Here is a 25,325-nt window from a genome sequence, read left to right on the forward strand (position 1 = left end):
TCGCTAATATGGTTTATGTGGCAACAGCGCGCTTGGTTCCTACGGCTGTTCGTCCACAAAGCTCTCTCGTGGTTAACAATGGTGTTCTTACTGCTACTTCGTTACAGTATCGTAGAATCTCCAACTTCTGCGAGGGTATGTTGAAACTAATATGTTATTTGCCGAAGACTTCCGATTTTTGCGGATTTCTGCTAACTTTGGGCGAGCGAGAGATGCGGCGTGAAAAAAAAGTAGAGGGGATACGTAATTTATTTGCCTCTCCAACTTGTACGTTTGCTGCTCCCAAATTTCGGTTGGTACGATTTGCTGTGTAAATGTAAAAGAAATCAAGAATAATCCGTCTGTGGATAATTACTAATATTACAGAAGTTGTTAGTCTTTGTGCCTGCAGACGACTATATACTACATCTAAGTTGCACTATAATGAAAACAAAGGTAGGCTTTGCCACTGCTCGTCGACTACAGTGCACAATCATCTGATGTTAAGATCACTGGAAGTACCCCTTACTAGAGATGGGCAAACTGAAACACGTAAATGTTTCGAAACAGTGACCGAGCGAGGTGGCGCAGTGGTTAGACACTGGACTCGCATTCGGAAGGACGACGGTTCAATCCCGCGTCCGGCCATCCTGATTTAGGTTTTCCGTGATTTCCCTAAATCATTCCAGGCAAATGCCGGGATGGTTCCTCTGAAAGGGGACGGCCGACTTCCTTCCCCATCCTTCCCTAATCCGATGAGACCGATGACCACGCTGTCTGGTCTCCTTCCCCAAACCAACCGACGAAACAGTGAAACAGTTTGTGTTTTGTAATCTAATAAACCTACACATTTTATCATCTTGATTTTCTACTGTATAAGTGTATCCATATAAACACAAATGAGGTGCGAGAGCGCTAATCATATCGCAGAAAGTATGAAACTATCACTTAGGCGTCTTGGCAGTTTCGTATTTCCTGCAGCAAATGCGCTGCTTTTGTGTCATGTAACTTTCATACTTTTCAATTGGCTGAGGAAAGCCTTAGCTGAAGACAGAAGAACCACCACGAACGGAACTGGAGGTGGGAGCAAACTGCAGAAACAACAGATATGCTACTGGGATTCCCACATTCCATTAGTATGGGTAATATACCCATCCTGCTAATTTCCATGCACACAAAGGGAATCAATGTGGATAATAGACATAGTGACTATAGACTCACAAATAACGCCAAATAATTCGAATAAATAACAAAATATAACAGAAAAAAAATTTTGTGTTTCGAACCGTTACTATAAATTTACGATGCTTCCCGTTCACCATTACACTATCAGTGATATGTCCAACAGATTGCTTGCAATTATACCTACATCAAATTTATGTACATGTCTAATAACTGTCACTCTACGCCTTTTTTTATTTAAAATGTTGTAGTCTTACTTGCGTTTCTTAATATGATTACTGTACATAAACAGAGAAGCGTATGTTATAAGGAAAGTGTAATTTAACTCAATGATTTTCACATATTTATTATTTTGAATGTGAATAGTAGGCGTTGTTTTATTGTTTGGTTAGTGTTTATAAAGCAGATGCTACGCCATTTCGGAATAGGACAGTCAGCTAGAAACGAAGCTTTATTTTCGGATATCTTAAGCTGCATGCTATTGCTTGTCAAAAGATTTCGACACTCTTGAAAGTGTTTCATGAAGTGGTATGTTGTGTTTCAGTACCTGTGCCGAGCCCGAATCTCGTCCGACACAGAGCGGAATGAAACATCACTGTTTCGATACAATTAGTCCGTTCCAGGCACAGGTGGACTGAAACAGCCTTATTTTGAAACAACGATACAGTTTCTGTGTCTGGCTCGAGATCGAATCTGGTCCGAGACAGGGGCGGAATGAAACACCACTGTTTCGAAACAATGAACCATAGCCGTTCCGAAACACTGAAACAGTTCCAGGTATCGATACACTGTATCGAAACACAGAAACAGTGGCCAAGTCTACCCCTTACCCTCTAGTCTATGTACCTTGGCCTTATTAAGGGCACCCATACGATAGTTTGTAGGGTGCCTAGTATGGAGTACGGTATTTGTAAGATTCTGGACTTGTAAGTAGCCATAAAAAAGTTCCAGTTACGACCTAGTTAAAAACCTACGTAATACCGACTCGTACAACATTTTCTTGAAAGAACAGCACCTGACTACATTATGTTATTTCCTTTACCTGAAAGCAAGGGCGGGGGAGGGGGGGGGGGGGGGGAGGGGGAGAAGTCTTGCTCCCGAGCGTGGGCGCCTTTGCAACTTACTTATGTATTACATACTTTGTTGTTCTACACGAATGTTCTATCTTTTCTTCAATAAAGTGCAGCTGATTTTTGTGCCGCATACAACAGAGCTATATTTGGCACAAAAATTAACCCGCGGGACTGCTACGGTCGCAGGTTCGAATCCTGCCTCGGGCATGGGTGTGTGTGATGTCCTTAGGTTAGTTAGGTTTAAGTAGTTTTAAGTTCTAGGGGACTTATGTCCTAAGATGTTGGGTCCCATAGTGCTCAGAGCCATTTTGAACCAAAAATCAACCGCACACATGTTGCATGTTGCATATGCATATTTGGCTCTTTTTCGCCGGTTATTGAATATTTCAACTAAAAACTAGTGACTATGCATATTTTCGCTCTATATTTACAATATTTTAAAAATTTAAACGGGCGGTCTCTAGCTCGATCTAGTTTTGATGTCTCACAGATTGACTGCGACCTAGAACTGCTTGCATTCGCTAACCGAGAGGCCACTGCATAGTACACTTGGCCACTGTTTTTATGTTTCGATACAGTGTATCGATACGTGAAACTGGTTCAGTGTTTCGGAACGGTTGTGGTTCACTGTTTCGAAACAGTGGTGTTTCATTCCGCCCCTGCCTCGGACCAGATTCGATCTCGAGCCAGACACAGAAACTGTATCGTTGTTTCAAAATAAGGCTGTTTCAGTCCACCTGTGCCTGGAACGGACTAATTGTATCGAAACAGTGATGTTTCATTCCACTCTGTGTCGGACGAGATTCGGGCTCGGCACAGGTACTGAAACACAACATATCACTTCATGAAACTCTTTCAAGAGTGTCGAAATCTTTTTGACAAGCAATAGCATGAAGCTTAAGATATCCGAAAATAAAGCTTCGTTTCTAGCTGTCCTGTTTCGAAATGGCGTAACATCTGCTTTATAAACACTAACGAAACAATAAAACAACGCATACTATTCACATTCAAAATAATAAATATGTGAAAATCATTCAGTTAAATTACACTTTTTTTTTATAACATACGCTTCTCTGTTCATGTACAGTAATCATATTAAGAAACGCAAGTAAGCCTACAACATTTTGAATAAAAAAGGCGTAGAGTGACAGTTATTAGACATGTACATAAATTTGATGTAGGTATAATTGCAAGCAATCTGTTTGACAAATCACTGATAGTGTAATGGTGTACGGGAAGGGCTGGGAAGCATGGTGAATTTATAGTAACGGTTCGAAACACCTTGAAAGACAAAAATATTTTCTGTTATATTTTGTTATTTATTCGAATTATTTGGCGTTATTTGTCAGTCTATAGTCACTGTGCCTATTATCCACAATGATTCCCTTTGTGTAGATGGAAATTAGCAGGATGGGTATATTACCCATACTAACGGAATGTGTGTTTCTGCAGTTTGCTCCCACCTCCAGCTCCGTTTGTGATGGTTCTTCTGTCTTCAGCAATGGCTGTCCTCAGCCAATTGAAAAAAAGTATGAAAGTCACGCGACACGAAAGCAGCGCATTTGTTGCAGGAAATACGAGACTGCCAAGATGCCTAAGTGATAGTTTCATACTTTCTGCGACATGATTAGCGCTCTCGCACCTCATTTGTGTTTATATGGACATACTTACACAGTAGACATTCAAGATGATAAAATGTGTAGGTTTATTAGAATACAAAACACAAACTGTTTCACTGTTTCGAAACAACGTATCGGAACATTACATTGTACTGTTTCATTTGTTTCGAAACAGTTACGTGTTTCAGTTTGCCCATCTCTACTGCTTAGCGAAATCATTACAGAAGAGGAGCAGGTTAATCCCCTCCTCTTGTCATACCGTACGCGTCGGCAACAATTAAATTAAACAACGCAAGCTTTTAGTCGCACGTTCATTGTTTCTGTTTAGCTTTCTATTTACTTTTACACGCTTGAACGTGCTTACGACGTGTAGTGTGTAACGTGTTGTGCGCCAAGTCGCCCGAAAAAAGAAACGTCGTTTAGTGGGTAGCTGACCATCCTGGAACATTTACATATGTTGGAATTGTGTTATATTGTCGAGTTTGCGAGAAAAATCTTTCGTGCAAAAAAAAAGTTTCAAATAGACCAGCTTGTCAAGGCATGTCTCCATATCGCAGGAATGCACAAGAAAAATGCACAACTTCTGGTAACAGCAAGTTGCAGTAGCAGGGATTTGACCAAAGGTAACTAAAGAAGTCGGTTTAACATGGATCTAGGTGAAGCATTCATTGCAAGCAATATTCCTCTTCATAAACTTACAAACCCTGTCCTCACAGGCATCCTGCGCAAATATTGCTTAAATCAAAATATACCAGATGAATCAGCATTGCGTAAAATTACATACCAACAATTTTCGTAAATGTTCTGGAAGAAATAAGCAATGAACCCAAGGACAGCATTATCTGGATTTCAGTGACCGTTACATCGCAAATTTAACCCTTAACTCGCTACGTGACTTTTCCGTAACGTATACCATGAGGTGGGGTCTCTTGGACCCCTATGTTTAAACCGAGATTTAAGGCAAAAATCATACGAAATTTTTAATCTATGCTATATAAATTTATTTTCACAATTATTTAAGTCCTATTTAAATGCTTCTAGTTTATTTTATTGCACTAAACAAAGCCTGCAGCATTTCACTATTTATCACACAAAAGCACATAATTTTGTGGGGTTATTTTAAATAGTACACATAATGGTCTGTTAGAGTTACATTCTGAAAGATTACACAATCTCTGTGGCAAATAAATATCCATATAGAACTAAATTCCAGGGTTTAAATTTGTGCATAAAGATTCCTCCCGATAGCTACAAAAAGAAACTGTCAAATTCACATGGATTGGTGGGAACTAGATTTTCATTATCACCACTAAGAACGCATTCGATTTTAACAGACACTTTAAAGTATTTCACTGAAGAAAGATACAGATCCCCATTACAACTTTCCTGAAGTTTTTCCTCTGAATGGTACTCTTGTTCGATAGCAGAACTGTGAGCTCTGGCTAACGTAAAATTTTCGTCTTTTTCGTTTACTTCTTGATCTATATCACTGACACCTTCCTCCATAAGAAACTTCCTGGCAGATTAAAACTGTGTGCCGGACCGAGACTCGAACTCGGGTCACACAGTTTTAATCTGCCAGGAAGTTTCATATCAGCGCACATTCCGCTGCAGAGTGAAAATCTCATTCTGGAAACATCCCCCAGGCTGTGGCTAAGCCATGTCTCCGCAATATCCTTTCTTTCAGGAGTGCTAGTTCTGCAAGGTTCGCAGGAGAGCTTCTGTAAAGTTTGGAAGGTAGGAGACGAGGTACTGGTAGAAGTAAAGGTGTGAGGGCGGGCCGTGAGTCGTGCTTGGGTGGCTCAGTTGGTAGAGCACTTGCGTGCGAAAGGCAAAGGTCCCGAGTTCGAGTCTCGGTCCGGCACACAGTTTTAATCTGCCAGGAAGTTTCATATCAGCGCACACTCTGCTGCAGAATGAAAATCTCATTCTTGAAACCTTCCTCCATAGACCGACTAACAATTTCATCACACTCGGGAAAGTTAGAAGTGACATAATTGTGCGAACACATTTTGAGCTATATGGTACCGTACTAAAGAAACAGGTACGTACTTCACTATGAGCAATTTAGGAGACTCCAACACCTATCAATAACACGTGTCAACAATAAACACAGAAGGCGATAACGCAACCGACAGCAAAATCAAAATCTCGTAGGCATGGTCACTCAAGGCGGGTAGGAGTAGTACAGAAGCAATCCACCACAACTGGCCTTGGAGAGCGAGTTCGAAAATTTTCGCGCGGTCTAAGAGACCACACCTCGTGACTTAAGGCTTAATTGTTGGTGCTTTAAAAGAAGAGCCTTCTTCTTCCTATTTAGTAGCCTTCAAAGAACTTGAAAAAGTAAATCATTCTACGATCACCAGGTTTGTGACTGGGATTATTAGAAAAATATTTCCAGGATCTTCTGCAGATGAAAGGGTGTTTGTTTTTATTTCAGATGCTGTTCCTTATATGATCAAAAGCAGGAGAAGCCCTCCGAGTATTTTAACGCAATTTGATTCATGTGACGTGCTTTGCTCATGGAGTACATCGCCTTGCTGAAGAAGTACGTTCCACAAAGAAAGTGTTTCCAAGGCTCCTGCTCGCATCAAGACCTACAAAGAAAAACTACCAAATGTGCTTTTACCTCCCGAACCAGCGATAACTCGTTGGGATACGTGGTTCGAAGCTGTGTTGCTTTACAATGAAAATTTCGAGGCCATTAGTGGGGTGGTAAACGACTTAGATAGTGCAGAGGCTTTGGCGGTTTGCCACTGCAAGGAAGTATTTAATGATTCCGGTATTCAAAAACACCTTGCCTTTCTGTGATTAGCACTCATTTCTCCCATATACCTGCAAGTATTAAAAAGCTTGAAACTCAAGGTTTAGTGCTGAATGAATCTGTTCAGTTAATGAAGAAAATTATTCTAGTGAACTCCTAATTGCTGGAGGTTGTCCTAAGAAAACTTAAAGAAAAGTTTGAAAACATTTTATACATTAACCCAGGCTTTAAACCCTTGCGCCAAAATGTAGTTTTATTAATGAGACGGGTGAACTTTTACCAGAAACAGTAAGTGCCAACATAGCACCCAAATTCAAATACCGCCCAGTTACCACAGTTGATGTAGAACGGTCGCGCTTACAAAAATGTTTTGGAATTGTAAATGATGGTTTGAACCAATAGTATTAATTTTTTAGCACTCCCTCTACGTGAAATATATCTCGAAGTTACTCCTGTATATATCGATTGTTTCGCTGCGACTCAATCGCATCGCATGCGCTTGTTACTGACAACAGTAGCAAAAGCAACGAAGGAACAATACTTGGAACATAGTATGCTTCCCCATTTGGCAACTTTTTAGAAAATAATCCCAGAAAGGCCCCCTTCCTAACCTCTACTGCAAAGTATTCAGTAAATGATATCAGCGTTCTAAATGTACCGATTTTCCACGTGGCTGGCGCTCTTCCTCGTAATTGATATACACAGGTTCGACTTTGAGATATAACGCACGCAGTAACTACCATGTTATTTTATTATTTGATGTTACACTTTTCATGCATATTTTAAGGTTTTTATTATGCATATAATCCAGTCTCTGTAATGAAATAGGAAAGGGGAATTGGTTAACGAAATTTAAGTATTTTGAAATTCTTTTAAAAAGTTTGGGTTAAAGGATGCTTTTCAAGACACCGAAACAGCTTTGAGGCTATATTTGTGACAATGTCAGTAAATGCAGCGCTTTGTGAAAGTGGTCCGACAAACTGAAAATGACAAGCAGCTTTACTTTACTTTACTTTACTTTACTTTACTATATCTTCGTCATTTACCAGCCATGGCTGGACAGACTGCGTCACAAATACAATGCTTATCAACTAACATTTATACAACACCATATACAAAATTTATATTACAAATAAAAGAAAATATTTATGCAGTGCACAAAAACACATAGAACATAGCAGGAATGAAATATAACTAAACAGGAAAGTAAACTTCATAGCAGCAAATGAAAATACCATAATCGAGCGGGGTTGAAAGCAACTATCTTGTCGATATAATATTACACAGTCGCTAAGCTCGACTTTGATAAGGTGACCATTGTGTTTACTTCGTGCAAAGCTAGAAAATGCAAAGAAAGAATGTGATATTTTTCAGATTTTAACTGTAACGCTTTTTCTCTAACTTCCAATTAATAACTGAGGCTCTATTCATAATGTATGAGGAGCAAAGAAAGCTGTTCTTCATTATACGTTGACATTCATTACCGTATAAATTTATTATATACTGACATCGATTTGTTATAGAATCTTAGAACATATTCTGAGCTTAAACATAATGAGGTATCTTGAACAGAATGACCTCAATGCCAACCAGTATGGATTCAGAAAACATCGATCACGTGAAACACAACTCTCAAATGACGTACTGAGAGCTTTGGATTAAGGCTGTTGGTGGTGGGGATCGGGCGTGGTAGTTACGACGATAAATAATCACTCGCACTTCCGGCACTTACCATCAATGCTTTTATTCTCACAGCGTACACACAATTAGTGTAGCATAGAGCACGTACTACAAAGAACTGATCTAGCAAAGCTACAGTTACTATGAAATGAACACCCTTAGCTGTATAAAGGCGTTGGTATAAGTCAACGGGGACAGTTGAAAATGTGTGCCCCAACTGGGACTCGAACCCGGGATCTCCTGCTGACATAGCAGACGCTGTATCCATCTGAGCACCAAGGACACAGAGGATAGTGCGACTGCAGGGACTTGTCTGTGGCACGCCTCCCGTGAGTCCCACATTCGCAACTTATTGTCCCGCACTATATTCATAGTGCCCCTACCCATCATACTCATTACTCGCGGCTTTACCGCCGACCCTTAAGAGTTTGGGCACTGTTTGTGCATCCGCACAGAAGAAGTCGGTCAAATGGCCGGTGAGCCTTAACTATATATATATATATATATATATATATATATATATATATATATATATATGAAGATGGTATCTGTCTTTCGGACAAGAACAGATACCATCCTTTACCATGCAGCTCGTTAGAATGAAATTATATGACATGAATACCCTTAGCTGCATACAGGCATTGATATAAGTCAACGGGGACAGTTGAAAATGTGTGCCCTGACTGGGACTCGAACCCAGGATCTCCTACTTACATGGCAGGCGCTCTATCCATCTGAATCACCGAGGACACAGAGAGTAGTGCGACTGCAGATACTTATCTCTGGCAGGCCTCCCGTGAGACCCACATTCGCAGCTTATTGTCCCGAACTATAGTCATAGTGCCCCTGCCTATCATACATTTTCAACTGTCTCAGTTGACTTATATTAATGCCTGTATTCATTTCATTTCATAGTAATTTCATTGTAACGAGCTGCATGGTCAGTGAAGGTATATGTTCTTTCGGACATGTCCATCTTCTTATATATAATGTTACAGTTGTTCTTGCTGCGGTAGGGCAGCGATATTATTGGGGGTAACAGCCAGTGGTTCTACGTCCCCACAAGGCACCCAGATAGTTGCAGTATTTCACGAAATCCGAAAAACATTTGATTCATTGTCAGTGCAATACGTACACTTATTTCCAGAAGTATGATCATGTGGTGTATTAAGTGAAATTTGAGACTGAACTGAGAACTTTTTTCTAGTGTTATCTTGGATGGAGAGTCATCATCAGATGAAGAAGAACCAAAAGGTGTACCTCTTGTGATATGTGTAGGGAGCCATGCTGTTAATGTTGTGTATTAATGACCTTGCAGACATATTAACAGGAACTTCAGACTTTTTGCAGATACTGCATTTATCTATGATGAAGTACTGTTTGAAAGAAGTTATATAAATATTCAGCCAGATCTTGATATCAAATTGGTGCAAGGGCTCGCAACTTGCTTTAAATGTTCAAAAATGTAAAATTGTGTGCTTCACAAAACGAAAAAATGTAGCCTAGTATTCTATGACTTTACTATCAATGTGTCACTGTTGGAATTGCCCAACTCATACAAATACCTGGGTGTCACGCTTTGTAGGGATATGAAATGGAATGATATCATAGTCACAGTTATGTGTGAAACAAATTTAGAATTCAGGTTATTGGTAGAATACCAGGGAAGTGCAATCAGACTACAAAGGAGACTGTTGGCAAATCCCTTGTGTGACTGGTTCCAGAATATTGCTCAAGTGTGTGGGACCCATGCCAAATAGGACTAACAGGGTGTATTTGACATATACAAAGAAGGGCAGCACGAATGATCACAGGTTTGTTTGACCTGTGGGAGAGTGTCACAGAGATACTGAAGGACCTGAACTGGAAGACTCTTGAATATAGACGTAAACTATCCCAAGAATGTCTGTTAACAAAGTTTCAAGAACTGGCTTTAAATGATGACTTTAGGAACATACTACCCCTATGTATTGCTCACATAGGAATTGTGAAGACAAGATAAAAAAAAAAGACCGGGGATCACCTTGGTACAGCATTGTATCTATCCAGCGCTTGGCCAAATATTCTTCTAAACTTGAGTCGCACTTGCGCTACATGCTCTTGCCCAGAGCTAAGTGTTACAAGTTCCCCAATGTGATTAGGCGCCACTGCCTGTTGTTTAGTTCACTGAAAAGGTAAACAACTTCCTCCTTGTTTTAGTCACATTTTGTACAATACATTATGACAGCAGGAAGCTGTGCAGGCCAAAGTGTTAAGGTTCGTGTCCACCTGTTGCAGCTACTTCACGGAGATGCTGACGCCGGAGGCCAGCCAGCAAAGGGTGCTGGCGGCCGCAACGGCGGCGGTGGCAGACCCCAGTGGCAGCCCCTCACACCAACCACCCAGCAGGAGGGTGCCTGCATCCCCCCAGCAACAGCAGCAGCAACAACAGCAACCACCACCTCCACCTCCGCCACTTGCCGCCTATGCCCACCCGTAAGTACGAGCTCTCATTTGAGACCAGTCACAGTGCCCATGGCTCCATACTTTATAACACACCTTCATGCATTCTTCAGAGAGCTTTATGAAGGTTTAAATCCTAGGCAATGAAAGAGGAAGGGGGCAAATTATTATTCATGTGAAGTCAAACAAACAAAAACTTCAAGTTAAAAATAATCTTTAAAGTATATTTTACTCACTGGTGAAGAGAGTTGCAGGTATGGAAAAACAAATTCCAAAGAAAGTTTAATAGCAACACTTACATAGCATGCACAGCATCAGTTGTAAGTTGATGGATTGCACCACAGATACATTAACAAAACCAACCTTGAACTTTTCAAGGATTTTTTTTAAAGCATTATCATCTTGGGAGGTACAGTTCCCTGCATGGAATAGGTCAAAGTGAATGAACAGGGTTGCAAAAAATATTTAATTGACTTTATGAGCTCCATTCTTGTCACTTGGACCACAGTACCCACCTACTACCACAATATTATTGTCAGAACCATTTCAGAATGTGTAACATACTTCAGAGTGGAAACAAGACAGTTTATGTCTCCTTTTGTTCTCCCCTTGTGGTAGTAAATATTGACTTGTCTGGCTAATTTGTACGTTGGTCAGTAGAATGGGACTTGTTTACCATGTATCATTAAAGCCTCTTCTGTATGTAAATTTACTTGTCAGAAAGTTTTCCACTAGCTTGCTCTACCATTAATGAACCGTTTGCCTACTTACAGTTCCATATGCCCACCTCCCCCCCCCTCCCCACCAGTTATGCACATGTATCACAATTACTGACTGCTACATCCTCTATAACATACGGCAGTTGATCACAACCAGTTTCTTCTCTGCCTTCTATTAGCTACAACGAAAATACAGTAATGTAAATTACGAAGTTCTCTGTCATCAAAAATTTTTTTCTGGGGTTTATGTAAGGAACCTAATATAAGCAGCATCTTCTTTATTTAATGTTGATTTTTAATGCAGCAACACATTATTAACTGTTAGGACTGAGAACATATGTGGAGATTTCTTGCATTTAACGTTGTTTACCTCTGACATAGCTCAGCATGTGCAACATTGTCATGCTGCACAATCATTCATGTTCCATAGTCAACCATAGCTCCCTCTGTTACTGATTAAGTGAGTCAATCCTCAGCTTGGAGAAGAGCAAAGTCATACCACCTCCACTGGAAACATTTTTATGGTGCAATAACAAGCCTTTACATTGATAAGTGCTTTGTATATTTTAGTGATGTTAAAAGTGCTGGTAGCATACAAATAATAACCAGTTACCATATATACAAGGTACTGGACGATCGACAGGCGGATATGAAGGGTGTGTGTGTGTGTGTGTGTGTGTGTGTGTGTGTGTGTGTGTGTTTGTTTTTTTTCTAACAATTTGTCTCATTTAGGAGCCCATTGACCAGTCAGTGCCTCAGCGAGTGGGTGCCTGTACCCCTTTCATTAATTCTCATACAGTACTTTAAATGTTGACATGGACATTTGACAAAAATTAATTGTGAAATTTCTTAAAATATAAAAGGGATATATTGTGAAGTTACTAATTTAATCACTGAGTGAAGCAGAATATAACAAAAATTAATGGAAGCTGCAGATTTCAACAGATGCCAGAAGGAACTGGAAGTTTACGTATTGAAACTTCCTGTCAGATTAAAACTGTGTGCCGGACCAAGACTCAGACTTGTACCTTTGCCTTTCGTGGGCAAGTGCTCTACCATCTGAGCTACCCAAGCACAACTCCTGCCCCATCCTCACAGCTTTACTTCCACCAGCACCTCATCTCCTACCTTCCAAACTTCACAGAAGTTGATAGAGCACTTGGCCATGAAAGGCAAAGGTCCGAAGTTCAAGTCTCAGTTCAGCACACAGTTTTAACCTGCCAGGAAGTTTCATAACACCCAGTCTGTGGCAAAGCCATGTCTCCGCGACGTCCTTTCCCCTAGGAGTGCTAGTTCTGCAAGTTTCGCAGGAGAGCTTCTGTGAAGTTTGGAAGGTAGGAGATGAGGTACTGGTGGAAGCAGAGCTGTGAGGACGGGGTGTGAGCCATGCTTCGGTAGCTCAGATGGTAGAACACTTGCTCACGAAAGGCAAAGGTCCCAAGTTCGAGTCTCGGTCTGGCACACAGTTTTAATCTGCCAGGAAGTTTCGTATCAGCGCACACTCCACTGCAGAGTGAAAATTTCAATCTGGAGTTTATGTATTAGTTTTCCATTTCAGTGTCCTTATTATTGTTATTAACTTCCGAATGTGTATACACTGATGAGCCAGAGCATCATGACCACTGCCCATCCCAACACTGATTGCTGCCTTGCGGCTTCGTGGGTATGTGATGCAATAAGGAAAGTACGTAAGATGAGTAGAGATAAGTGGGAAATCTTACTGTTGACAATACTGGCCACCAATAGTGAGACCTGCTGGCGTAAGTGATTTTGACAAAGGGCAGATTGTTACGGCCCGACACTTGAGAATGAGTATCTTGGAAATGGCAAAGCTGGTCAGCTGTTTCCATGTCACTGATGCGAGCATCTATGGAAAGTGTTTGAACAACAGTGAAACAACAAGTAGGAGACAAGGTGTTGGATGTCTGTGCCTCATCACAGAACATGGAGGTCAGAGGCTTGCCCACTATATAAAGTAGCATATGTGATGATCTGCAACATGTCTGATGACATAGTATAATGCTGGAGCATGCACAAGTGTTTTGGAGCATGGTGTTCACTACACATTGTTGAACATGGAACTCTGCAGCAGGTGACTGCTATGTTTTCCTATGCTGACTGAATGACGTTATTGGTTAAAACTGTGGTGGGCATGGGTTCATTGTGATTGGATGATGGCTTAGTGGAAATGTGTCACTGGTCAGATAATCACATTTCTTGGTATGCCAGGTAGATGATTGTTGCCAGATATGCCACAATTCCTGTCAATGGATGCTTGAAATGTGTACTTCACCAGTCTGGAGCAGTGGGGCAGCATTTTGCTATGGGGGACAGCCATCTATGTATCCATGGGGCCTGTGGTAGTAATTGAAGGCACCATGACAACCGTGGAATTTGTGAACATTATGAAAAAACCACAAGGAGCCCTTCATGACTGATGTCTTCCCGAATGGCGAAGGCCTCTTCCAACAGGATAACTGTCCATGTCACATCTACAGTGGTTTCAGGAGTCTGATAGTGAATTCACATTGATGCCTTGTCCAATAAATTCACTTGATTGGATCACACATCTAGGATACTATCGCACCCAAAAGCCTCCAGCGTATAATTTATGAGAATTGTGTGACCTCTGTGTAGAATTCTGGTGCCATATATCTCCAGAAATCTTCAAAGGACTTGTCAAATCCATACCATGCAGACTCATAATGTGTTGTGTCCCAAAGGTGGAACAACATACTGTTAAGTGAGTGGTCATAATGTTTTTGCTCATCAGTGTATGTCAACAAATTTTCATAAATGCAAAATTTTTAAGCCTGTGTGATGCACAATTCTCTTTATTTTGTTTTATAGTCACAGCTTACCAGACAGCCCCCCAGATTCTGGATCTGAGCCACCATACTCCCCTCCAGATCCAACGACCAGGACGTCTCGTGAGTTACTTTTATATATACTCTCTTTGTAATTATTTAAATTCATTTGAAAAATAATAAATTCAGTATTAGTACATGAGATAAATACGTCATTAAGAGAAATACTATCTTTAATATCACACTGTGTCTAGAATTTTATTTTAGGCTATATAACTTCCTAGAACTGTGTATGCCTTTGTGAATGTGTTGTCAAAGAAGACAACCAGCTTTTCTGGGGTCCACAGGTCACCAAAAATGTAGTGCTGACTACATTTAGGGGACCCAGAAGAGCAGTCTGACTTACCTTATCATCAATGAAAATAATCAGTTATCAATGAAAATAATCAATGTTTGGAAATATAATACGGATGGATGAAAAATCTCCTCACCAAGTACTGGCAGAAGAAAACGCATAAAAGTTGTGGATAAGTGAAGGCTTTTAGAGCCAATGGCTCCTTCATCTTGCAGAAGGGTTGAAGGGAAAGGAAGAGGGTAGAAGGAAAAGACTGGTGAGGTTTAGATAAGAGTTACAGAAAAGTTGCTCAGAACTCTGGGTCTGTGGGAGACTTACTGGATGGGATGAGAAGAAAAGATTGATCAGAATCAGTCTTTCCTTCCCATCCTGTCCAATTATTCACTCCTGATCTGGGCTTATGGCTGACTTTCCTGTAACACTTGCCATTTCATAAACCTCACCAGTCCATTTTCCTTCAGCCTTCTTCCTTTCCCTTCATCCCTTCTGCCAGGAGAAGAAACCATTGGCTCTGGAAACTAGCATGTTTTTACATCTTTTACTTATTTTCTCCTGTCATTGCTTGGCTGTAGATTTTTTTATCTATACATGTTATATTATCTTGTTGTCAGCTATGTATTCTTACGTATTATCCATGCTAGGGGGGTTGCCTTTAATGGGTTAGTTGACAAGCCAAACAATTGAGGACCTTATCAAGGTCATAGAAAATGCCAAAAGAGCAGTTTTTGATTTAGCTGTACTAGAACTGAGTTTGTGACATTTATATTGCTTTCTCTGTACAGAATTATGTACAGTTGAAAAGTCACAAAATGCGGTTTCTCATAAGCTACCTTCTCAGAATTGTTTGAGAATATGGAGAGAACAGATATCAGTTTATAATTGGAGATCACCTGCTTGTCATCACTCTATAAATGGGAATACAACAGGGAAAAGAAAAAGCCTCTACAGGCCAAGACTCTTTATCAGTAGAAGAAAGGGGGGTGGGGTGGGAGGGGGGGGGGAGAAGAAATTTGGCAAGAGGAAATAGTGTTGTAGTTAAGGTGGGTGGCAGAGCAACAAGAGAATGTTTGTTTATGTAGGTTTCACTAGTGAAGGTAAATATATATTAAATACATGTGAATGGTTGGAAATATACATTTATTTGCTTATTTTGTGTTCTGTAGACCCATGTTCTGAACATATCACAGGGTATGGAATGAGAAGATTTTACAAGCTTCTTGCTCTAATTACGATATAACATATTAAGGAATTAAATAAGTATTAGTAATCAATCAAATACTTCAATATGTGTATGTGTTAGGCAGGTTCTCTTATAAAAATAAAAAACAATGTTTATTTTCACTTACAGTTATGATACACATACCAGTATTCACACACAGCAACCTGAAGATGAATCTATATGTTACAAGTGTAAAGATATTAAACATTGTTGACCAGAAACTCTTCTGTAGTGTAAGATGACCCTTTTCAACAGGATATATCTACATTTTTTTATTTACAAGATCTTGTTTTTCATTGGATTTCCTGCACCTTAACCAAGTCTGTAAGCTCAATGTGGGTGTCTTCTTTTCTTCTAGTGCCTGATAGTGGTATATATTGTTAGGTTTAATGAGGAACTATTTTTCCCTTGGAAGTACACTGAGGTGACAAAAGTCATTGAACAGCAGTACATACATATAAAGATGGCGGTAGTAACAAGTACACATAGTATAAAAGGACAGTGTATTGGTGGGGCTATTATATACTCAGGTGATTCATGTGAAATGGTTTCCAATGTTTTTACAACCACATGATGGGAATTAATAGACTTTGAACATTGAATGGCAGTTGGAGCTAGATGTATGGGCCATTCCATTTCGGAAACTGTTAGAGATTTCAATAGTCTGAGATCCACATTGTCAGGAGCATGCCAAGAACGCCAAATTTCAGGCATTATCTCTCATCATGGAGAATGCAGTGGCAAATGGCCTGCACTTAACGACCAAGAGCAGTGGCTTTTATTGGTGCCAAGAGACTAGCAACACTGCAAGAAATAACTGCAGAAAATCAATGTGGGATGTATGACGAATGCTTCTGTTAGGACAGGCCAATTGGCAAAAATGGGCTATGGCAGCTGATGACTGACAAGCGTGCCTTTGCTAACGGGATGACTTTACTTGCTGCACCTCTCTTGCGATCATGACAATATCAGTTGGGGCCCTAGATGTCTGGAAAACAGTGGCCTGGTCGGATGAGTCCCAATTTCAGGTGGTAAGAGCTGGTGATAGGGTTCAAGTGTGGTGCAGACCCTATGAAGCCATGGATCCAAGTTGTTGACAAGACAATGTGCAAGCTGGTGGTGGCTCCATAATGGTGTGGGCTGTGTTTACAGAGAATTGTCTAGGGCCTCTGGTTCAACTGAGCCAATCATTGACTGGAAATGGGTACATCTGACTACTTGGAGACCATTTGTAGCCATTGATGGAATCATGTTCCCAAACAACTATGAAATTTTTATGGATGACAATGCACTGTGTCACAACATTTGGGACAATTCGAGCGGATGATGTGGCCACCCAGATCACCTGACATTCCATTGCACATTGATGGGACAGAATAACATATGGGTAAATTTATGAACAAAATCCTGCAGTGACAATACTTTTGCAACGAAAAAATGAAATGATCGTATGGCATCTAGGGGTGTTCGGCTTCCGAGTGCAAGTCTTATTTCAGTCGATGCCACATTGAGTGACTTGCATGCTGGTGAGGAGGATGAAATGATGATGAGGACAACACAACACCCAGTCCACAAGCGGAGAAAATCTCCAAACCAGCCGGTAATCGAACACGGGCCCGCTGCATAGGAGGCAAGCACGTTACTACTCAGCTAAGTAGGTGGACTTTCACAATAATGGATGGCTGGGGCTTCCAATGACTTGTTGAGTCCCTGTCACATCGAGCTGCTACACTACGCCAGGGAAAAGGAAGTCCGCTATGATATTAGGAGGTATCCAGTGACTTGGGGTGTGACCTCAGTATATATGTGTTTTATATTGAGACATTCTGCTTACCTGTTGTTTTGTTGCACTTGGTTTTGAAGAATCTTGAAGTCTCATATCTCATTGAACTGGAATAATATACTGAGAACTAACAGCAACTAGGAGAGATTCAAATGATGTAAACTGGACACAAAATGAGTTTTAAAGGAGTTTCATCTGAATATATTTGCACTGTAGTACAGTTGGTGACCAATTCCAGTTTCACAACTCACAGTACACACAGGTAAATGGAAGTGCATCTCCTTCTTTGTAATCTTATAAAGAAGTAGAATCACCTAACTACTAAGCAATGTCATAGGTTTGGTTAAAGTTCACAGTGGCAGAATATGTGATGACAGAAATATGATTGTATCGGTGCACTCGAAAGGGTGTGCAGTATTGTTACCAGCCTAAGTAACACAGTCCAGCACACATAGTTAAGATATCATTAACACTTTCATTCTGGATGTCAATTAGTTCACTTGAGGTTCATTAGATACAACCATGAATTACGTAGAGTTCATATTCCTTACAGACACTCTTTTTGCACGTATTTTATCAAGCATGGAATTTCACCTAAACTGACATAGAATTGTGAGCATTAGGTAACATGCAGACTTCCACATGAACTGACATACTAATGTTTTATGTGTGCTCACTGATCACAAACTTTAATTTTAACTGATGTATAGACATTAGTTGTGTAAAAATCTGATGTGATCTGATGTGTTTACAGTATACTGCTCTGATTTGAACTATATCACAGTCCGACAATTAATTGTTGTCTTTGTGCTGGCCATTCAGGAGCTGCAGACTTTAGGGTAGCGGTGCCTATTTAAAGACAGGCTTAAGAACATGATTTGGATTCTGAAATTACACAATGCTTTGAAATTCTCTTAGGTTAGATTCTGCTCTTTGGCACAGATTCTAAGGTTTTTCTTTTGTTTGGTTCATAAAATTTGTTACAGGTTAGTAATTCGCAAAAGTACATGGCACATTATTATTATATGGTTTCTGAAGCCCATGTTTATGAGTATGGAATCCATCTTGAAATAATTTTTTATGATTCTAAAGTATTAGATATCTGAATTATTGACTGAATCCATTAGTGAGTGGTGTTGTCTGCAGCAATAAAATTATACTATTAGAGGTCAGAATTTTGCAATCATTAAAACAAAATAGGCGACTGAAAACTGGAGGGTCCACACTTTTGTAATGTCAGTTGTTTCATAAGTTAATTACTTTCAGCTAATTGTGAATACATTCTCAATAAGTTGGGAGTGCCTACTTTTGAATAAATGGTAAAAATACCTCCTCTGGTGCTTATTAACTCACAATGTTTTTCGTATTACATAATGTTGCCATAATTTTAATTATGTGTACTTTTAATTACTGATGCACTCTGTAAAACCAACTGCATTGTTACACTCACAAACATAAATATAAACAACTGAGCTGTAAGTTTAAATGATATTTTGGACAAATAACAATTTTTACATATTCCTGTACATATGGTGTATTACGTATGCACCCTCAATATATATTGAATGAAAACTGGAAAAAAAATTCTTGGCAGCAGAACTTGGCAGCAGAAAACATAGCAGATGGATTAAACTCCAACTTGATATGTCTCGTCATATGAAACATATTTATTAGTTGAGTTGCTGGAAGATGTCAATACATATTATCCCTTTATATTAGCTACAATACATTCTTGCCAAGACTTCTTTGGTGAGAAGTTATGAAACAGATACTGAACAATTGCAACATAGTGATCGGTGCAGAACATAGGCCCTTTTTGACATAGCTCTACCCTTTAGAAGAGATCGTTAGGATTAGGGCCATAACCAAATAAAGCATAGAGCTATAGATAGAGATGTATAAAAAGAATGAACTTGGCTGTCAAAGGGCAATGTGTGAAGCCTTTGATGACTGCTGCATCAGAATTTTATCAAAAGACCTCTCACAAAATTCACAGAAATTCTGGTCATATGTTAAAGCTGTCAGTGGACCATATTAAAACCAGAAATGCTGAACTCCATTTACAAATTTTCCTTTATAAAGAAAATTTCAGGAGTTCTGCCCCTGTCTAATTGTTCTACTACTGTGAACATGAGTGACATAGGTTTTTCATGTCACTGAGAGCACAAGAAACAAATTACTAAAACTGAACAAAGCTGCCAGTCTTGATGGAACTCCCATCAGATTATATACAGAATTTGTGTCTGAGGTAGATCCTCTTTTAACCATAATATACCATCAGACCCTCACACAAATAAATATTTGGCCGGTAGTTGGAATAAAGCTCAGGTCACACCTGCCTATAAAAAAAAGATTTCTGCAGTGAACTACTGTCTGAAAATTGCAGCACAACAAATATTCAGTCAGTGCAAAGGTGGACAATAAACTTACTTTAAATGTTCAGAAATGTAAAACTGTGTACTTCACAAAACTAAAATATCAATGAAATCAAACAATGGAAAATCCAGCTGCCAGAGACTGTGGTCATGTGTGTGTGTGTGTGTGTGTGTGTGTGTGTGTGTGTGTGTGTGTGTGTGTGTGAGAGAGAGAGAGAGAGAGAGAGAGAGAGAGTTGTTTATTTTTCACAAATGCCTTGTTAGCCACTGTCCTGTCCATTTCATTATACTGTTAAAATATCAATGAATCAATAGCAGCAGCAGCAAAAGCAGCAGCTGACCACTCCTGCCAGGCCACAGCCTAAAGTTTATCTGACATAATATGATGTATTTATTCTTTAAGTTTTTGATCTGATGATGGCATTCTGCCAAAATGCATTGTCCATTTGAAAAATGAATTTGTAATCTGACATACAATTTTTTGTATAAATTATTTTAAATCAGTGATGAGTATGGAATGTTGTTGTTGTTTGTGTCTACTATGACAGCCGTTACTCATTAAAATGACAGACACACATTTGTATACACCTACACAGGGTGATGGAGTAAAATTATAACTATAGGAGTAGCACTTCAAAATGGCACATCACTGAAATCAGGTGATTACGTGAGACAAATTACAGTGATTGTGTTACAACCAAGTTGGAAAATTGAATTGGCCTTGTAATAATTTTGTAATTTGATATGAAAAAAATTATTGACTTTATATCTTTAATTGCAGAGACTGCTGAAGATACTATTCTTTTTTCAGATCAAAAACAGCCATCCCACGCACAGCCTATATCGAGTGTTAGCCTGGCACAGGAATTGTTGCTTCATCAGCCCCACCTACATTCACACCAGCACCACAGTCAGCCATCTCCAGCTCCTCCATTGTTCATGCCACACATCGGACTACCAGGTGGCAAGGTACCACAACAGACTCTAGCAGTGGGTCATGTGGGAGAAGCAGCTGCTACTGCTGCCTTGCTTGTGGCACAACAGCAGCAGCAGCAACAACAACAACAGCAACAGCAGCAGCAACAAACTCCTGCCAGCCCGCGGCCTGCTTCGTCCACAACACCAGCTCAGCAGCAGCAAATACCAGTCATTGGTGAGCAAACATACCTAGTATTACAACATAATGTAATTGGATAGATAAAAATAATCTACGTACCAAGCAGCAGCAGGAGAACTCACCCATAAAAAAAAGATTTTACTTATGCAAGCTTTTGGGGCGAGTAGCTCCTTCTTCTGGCAGAAGGGTTTGAGGAGGAAGGAAGAGGGGTCAATGAAAAGGACTGGAGATGTTTAGAAAAGGTGTAGAGTTAGTAAAAGTCATACAGAACCCCAGGCCATGGGAGAGTTACTGGACGGGATGTGAAGGAAGGAAGGAGCCAATGACTCCGAAAGCTTGCGTATGTAAAACCTTTTTTTACGAGGGTGAGTCAAATGAAAACCTTAAATATTTTTTTAAATATTATTTATTGTGCAGAAGTGGTACAAAGCTGTATCACTTTTCAACATAATCTCCCCCACGCTCAATGCAAGTCCTCCAGTGCTTACAAAGTACGTAAATTCCTTTAGAAAAAAATGCTTTCGGTAGTCTGCACAACCACTCATGCACCGCTTGGCGTACCTCTTCATCAGAACGGAACTTCTTTCCTCCCATTGCATCTTTGAGTGGTCCAAACATATGGAAATCACTTGGGGAAAGGTCTGGTGAGTATGGTGATTGAGGAAAACACTCAAAATGCATGTCTGTGATTGTTGCAACTGCTGTACGGGCAGTGTGGGGCCTTGCATTGTCATGTTGCAAAAGGACACCTGCTGACAGAAATCCACATCGCTTTGATTTGATTGCAGCCCGCAGATGATTTTTTAGGAGATCTGTGTATGATGCACTGGTGACAGTGGTCCCTCTAGGCATGTAATGCTCCAAAATGATGCCTTTTTCATCCCAACAGAGAGTCAGCATAACTACCCTGCTGATGGTTCCGTTCGAAACTCCTTTGGTTTTGATGATGAGGAATGGCGCCATTCCTTGCTCGCTTTCTTCGTTCTCGGTTGGTGGAAGTGAACCCAGGTTTCGTCCCCAGTAAATATTCTTGCAAGGAAGCCATCACCTTCTTGTTCAAAGTGCCGTAGAAGTTATTCACAAGCATCAATACATCATTCTCTCATTTCAGGAGTCAGCTGCTGTGGCACCCATCTTGCAGACAGTTTGTGAAACTGGAGCACATCATGCACAATGTGGTGTGCTGAGCCATGACTAGTCTGTAAACATGCTGTAATGTCATTCGGTGTCACTCGGTGGCTTTCTTTCACTATGGCTTCAACTGCTGCAATGTTCTGTGGAGTCACAACTCGTTGTGCCTGACCTAGACGAGGAGCATCTTCCACTGAAGTCACACCATTTGCAAACTTCCTACTCCATTCGTAGGCTTGCTGCTGTGACAAACATGCATCATCATACTGAACCTTCATTCGTTGATGAATTTCAATAGGTTTCACACCTTCACTACACAAAAACCGAATAACAGAACGCTGTTGTTCCCTGGTGCGAGTCACAAGTGGGGCAGCCATCTTTATACTGATACTGCGATGGTATGCTGCCACCTGCAGACCATTCTGCATGCTGTTTGTAGCACACTTACCAACTTACAGGATAACGGCGCAAAATTTTGATTTGTTATAACAAGTTTAAGGTTTTCATTTGACTCACCCTTGTATATGTGTGTTCTCCTGCTGCCACTTGGTGAGTAGACTTTGTATCTATCCAGTTACATTATACTGTCAAAAATTGATTATTCTCTAGTTCTACGACAGTTCTTTTAACACAATAGACAGCAAAGTTTCACTGAACATAAACAAATTAGTTCTGTATGGTTGAATTCCATGGCTGTGGATTGATGTAGTTAAACAGATAAAAAATGAATCACTTTTTGTGCAGGTTTACTTGTGTCAAGGCATGTTTTAGGCTTTCACCCATCTTCATTACACCATCAATAAAAACAGTATACTGATGAAAATACAAATGTATTTGTCAACTGAAGATGAGTGTAAGTTTGAACGGCATCTTGGGATAAAAAAGCTACTCCAAAAGCGGCTAGTTGCTGTATTTATTCAAGTAATGTAAAAAAATAACTACATGGATTTTATTATGGCATTTGTCAAAAGATACTGATTTACCAACAGGAGATCAGTGTGACATACACATGCTCTCCCCTAAACCCCCACCACACATATAGTCAAATACACAAATAGGAAGTCAGACACTACCATGACACAGCAGTACATGTTAGAAAATGTCATTGGTCTGCACATAAAATTACACTAAACGAGTGCTTTTAGTTTGTTGCTGCTAATGTTTTTGCATTGTGACCAAAGGGGAGAGATGTACTTTTAGTTTGTTGCTGCTGAGGTGTTTTCATTATGACCAAAGCAGAATGATAATTTTTACAGATCATGAACTTTCTTTGTAAATGGAGATGCAACTTTTCCAAAATCTTTGGTGTATTACTGTGATGCTGTATAAAATAGTGTCAGGAATGTTCTACATGATCTACAACCAAGATCCATGTACTTATTACTTGGTGACGGATTAAGACACTTTATACAACCTGACAGATTCACTTGCTCCTGATTCATAGATTTCTTTTAGTTTACATGACAGATCACAAATGGTTGGAGAAATCTGTACTATTAAAGGGTCAGGCATAGGTAACTTGTGATCCAAATCTCTGAATAATCCCATTTCCTCCACCACTTCTATCTCTCTGTGATCAATTAGATTTTTGTTTGTAGCTGTACATAGGCAATGTTAAGTTTGCCTTTTCCTTATTAATAGACCAACTTTCCTTTCATAAATAAAAACCTGCTCAAATTAAATTGCTGCAAAGTTTAGAGGTTTACTTGCCACTTGCCGAGAAACATCACATTCCAACTCTACAGAAGAAAGATGAAAAATGCAGGAGAATGGTGTTTCAATTGAGTGGTTGGTCTTTGATTTATATTGTGCATTTTTTGTGAGACACTTTGAAACGGAAAGAGTATTATGACAGCTACCACTCTAACTCTATTTCTAATACAGTTGTGTTGGAAGCCGTACTAGGCAGATGATAACTTACTTTGATGTGACAGCAGGTCTGGTGCCTGGACCCCCCACACTGGCTCTCTCCCCGGGTGGAGACCACGTGACTGCCGTGTATTCTGACCTGCAAGCCTCGGCATCTGCGACCCCACAGCCCCCCCTCCCAAAGAAGAGGCGCCTTAATGAGGATGGCCTGCTTGTGAAACAAGAGCCAGGTAATATATAAAGTGCTCAACTTTTCTTACTAATGTCTTACTTTATCTCTGACATGATAAGAAATCTTACTACATTTGCCAGTAGGCCACTTAAAAAGTCTTCTGCTGTCATGTCCTAAATATCGTTGTAGCTTGGTGCTGTATTGCACTGTTTGATTCATTATCTGTGTACGAATTTCATCTGCTATCCATCTGTGTTGCTGTTTGACACCTATTGCTGCGTAAGTTGTCAGTTAATCTTTCACTAAATGTGTAAAAATTATGCTGCTGCGTATTCCTGTATTTTATAACTCATCAGTTGCCAGTGTTTAACTGAGTTATGATTAAAAATGAGCAGATATTGTGACTTTTTTCTCTTATTTTGTAACTGTAATTGATTTATTCCAAGCAGGTCATTCATTTTTTGCCATCTGGTTTGCTAAAATAATGCTTTTCATTTCTCATGAAATCTATTTCTCCCTTAATTCCTTGGAAGTGCAGTGGAATCCTTGAAGTAATACTAGGTTTTAGTTTTAGCTTCATTACTCAGAAAGTTTAAAGAGGAGATAAAAACTTCATATCAGTTATAAGAAAGCAGAACATCTACAATATAAAATACTTTTTACACTGCAATGCTTTACTATACACGGCCCTATGATACAAACAGTTTTCTTGATTTCTGCTTACAAGTGAGCTAATATAGTCTGTCACCTGTGGAGATCCAAAGTACAGCATAATCTGGAAAGTAAATACATGAAATTATTCTACACAAAGCAGTCAGAGCATAGTGATATGCATACAGCATCAGGTTTTAAGCAAGATTATGCTACTTCTTTTTAGGCCACAATTTCTTAACATGATTATCCAGTTATCTCAAAGTGAATACAACTTTTGTGCCTACATGTTCAATGTGTATAAAGCCAGCTGCCACCTTGGTACTTCAAAACAAGTATGCTGTGAATCAGTCTCATATTTCACCTTTGCCTTATCTCACCTCAATCA

The 25,325-nt window shown here is 39.8% G+C and overlaps 1 protein-coding gene across 1 annotated transcript in view; it reads left to right on the forward strand.

Moving 5' to 3' along the window:
- LOC126101175 (myelin regulatory factor) overlaps positions 1–25,325 on the forward strand; it is a 371,876-nt gene that overhangs the window by 264,151 nt on the left and 82,400 nt on the right. Inside the window, exons 3-6 of the mRNA XM_049911873.1 lie at positions 10,575–10,772; positions 14,309–14,388; positions 20,809–21,150; positions 24,180–24,344. Coding sequence (XP_049767830.1) covers positions 10,575–10,772; positions 14,309–14,388; positions 20,809–21,150; positions 24,180–24,344 — 785 coding nt within the window. The remainder of the gene's footprint in view (positions 1–10,574; positions 10,773–14,308; positions 14,389–20,808; positions 21,151–24,179; positions 24,345–25,325) is intronic.

Source organism: Schistocerca cancellata, chromosome 9 (assembly GCF_023864275.1).
Source record: "Schistocerca cancellata isolate TAMUIC-IGC-003103 chromosome 9, iqSchCanc2.1, whole genome shotgun sequence".
NCBI classification, from domain to species: Eukaryota; Metazoa; Arthropoda; class Insecta; order Orthoptera; family Acrididae; genus Schistocerca; species Schistocerca cancellata.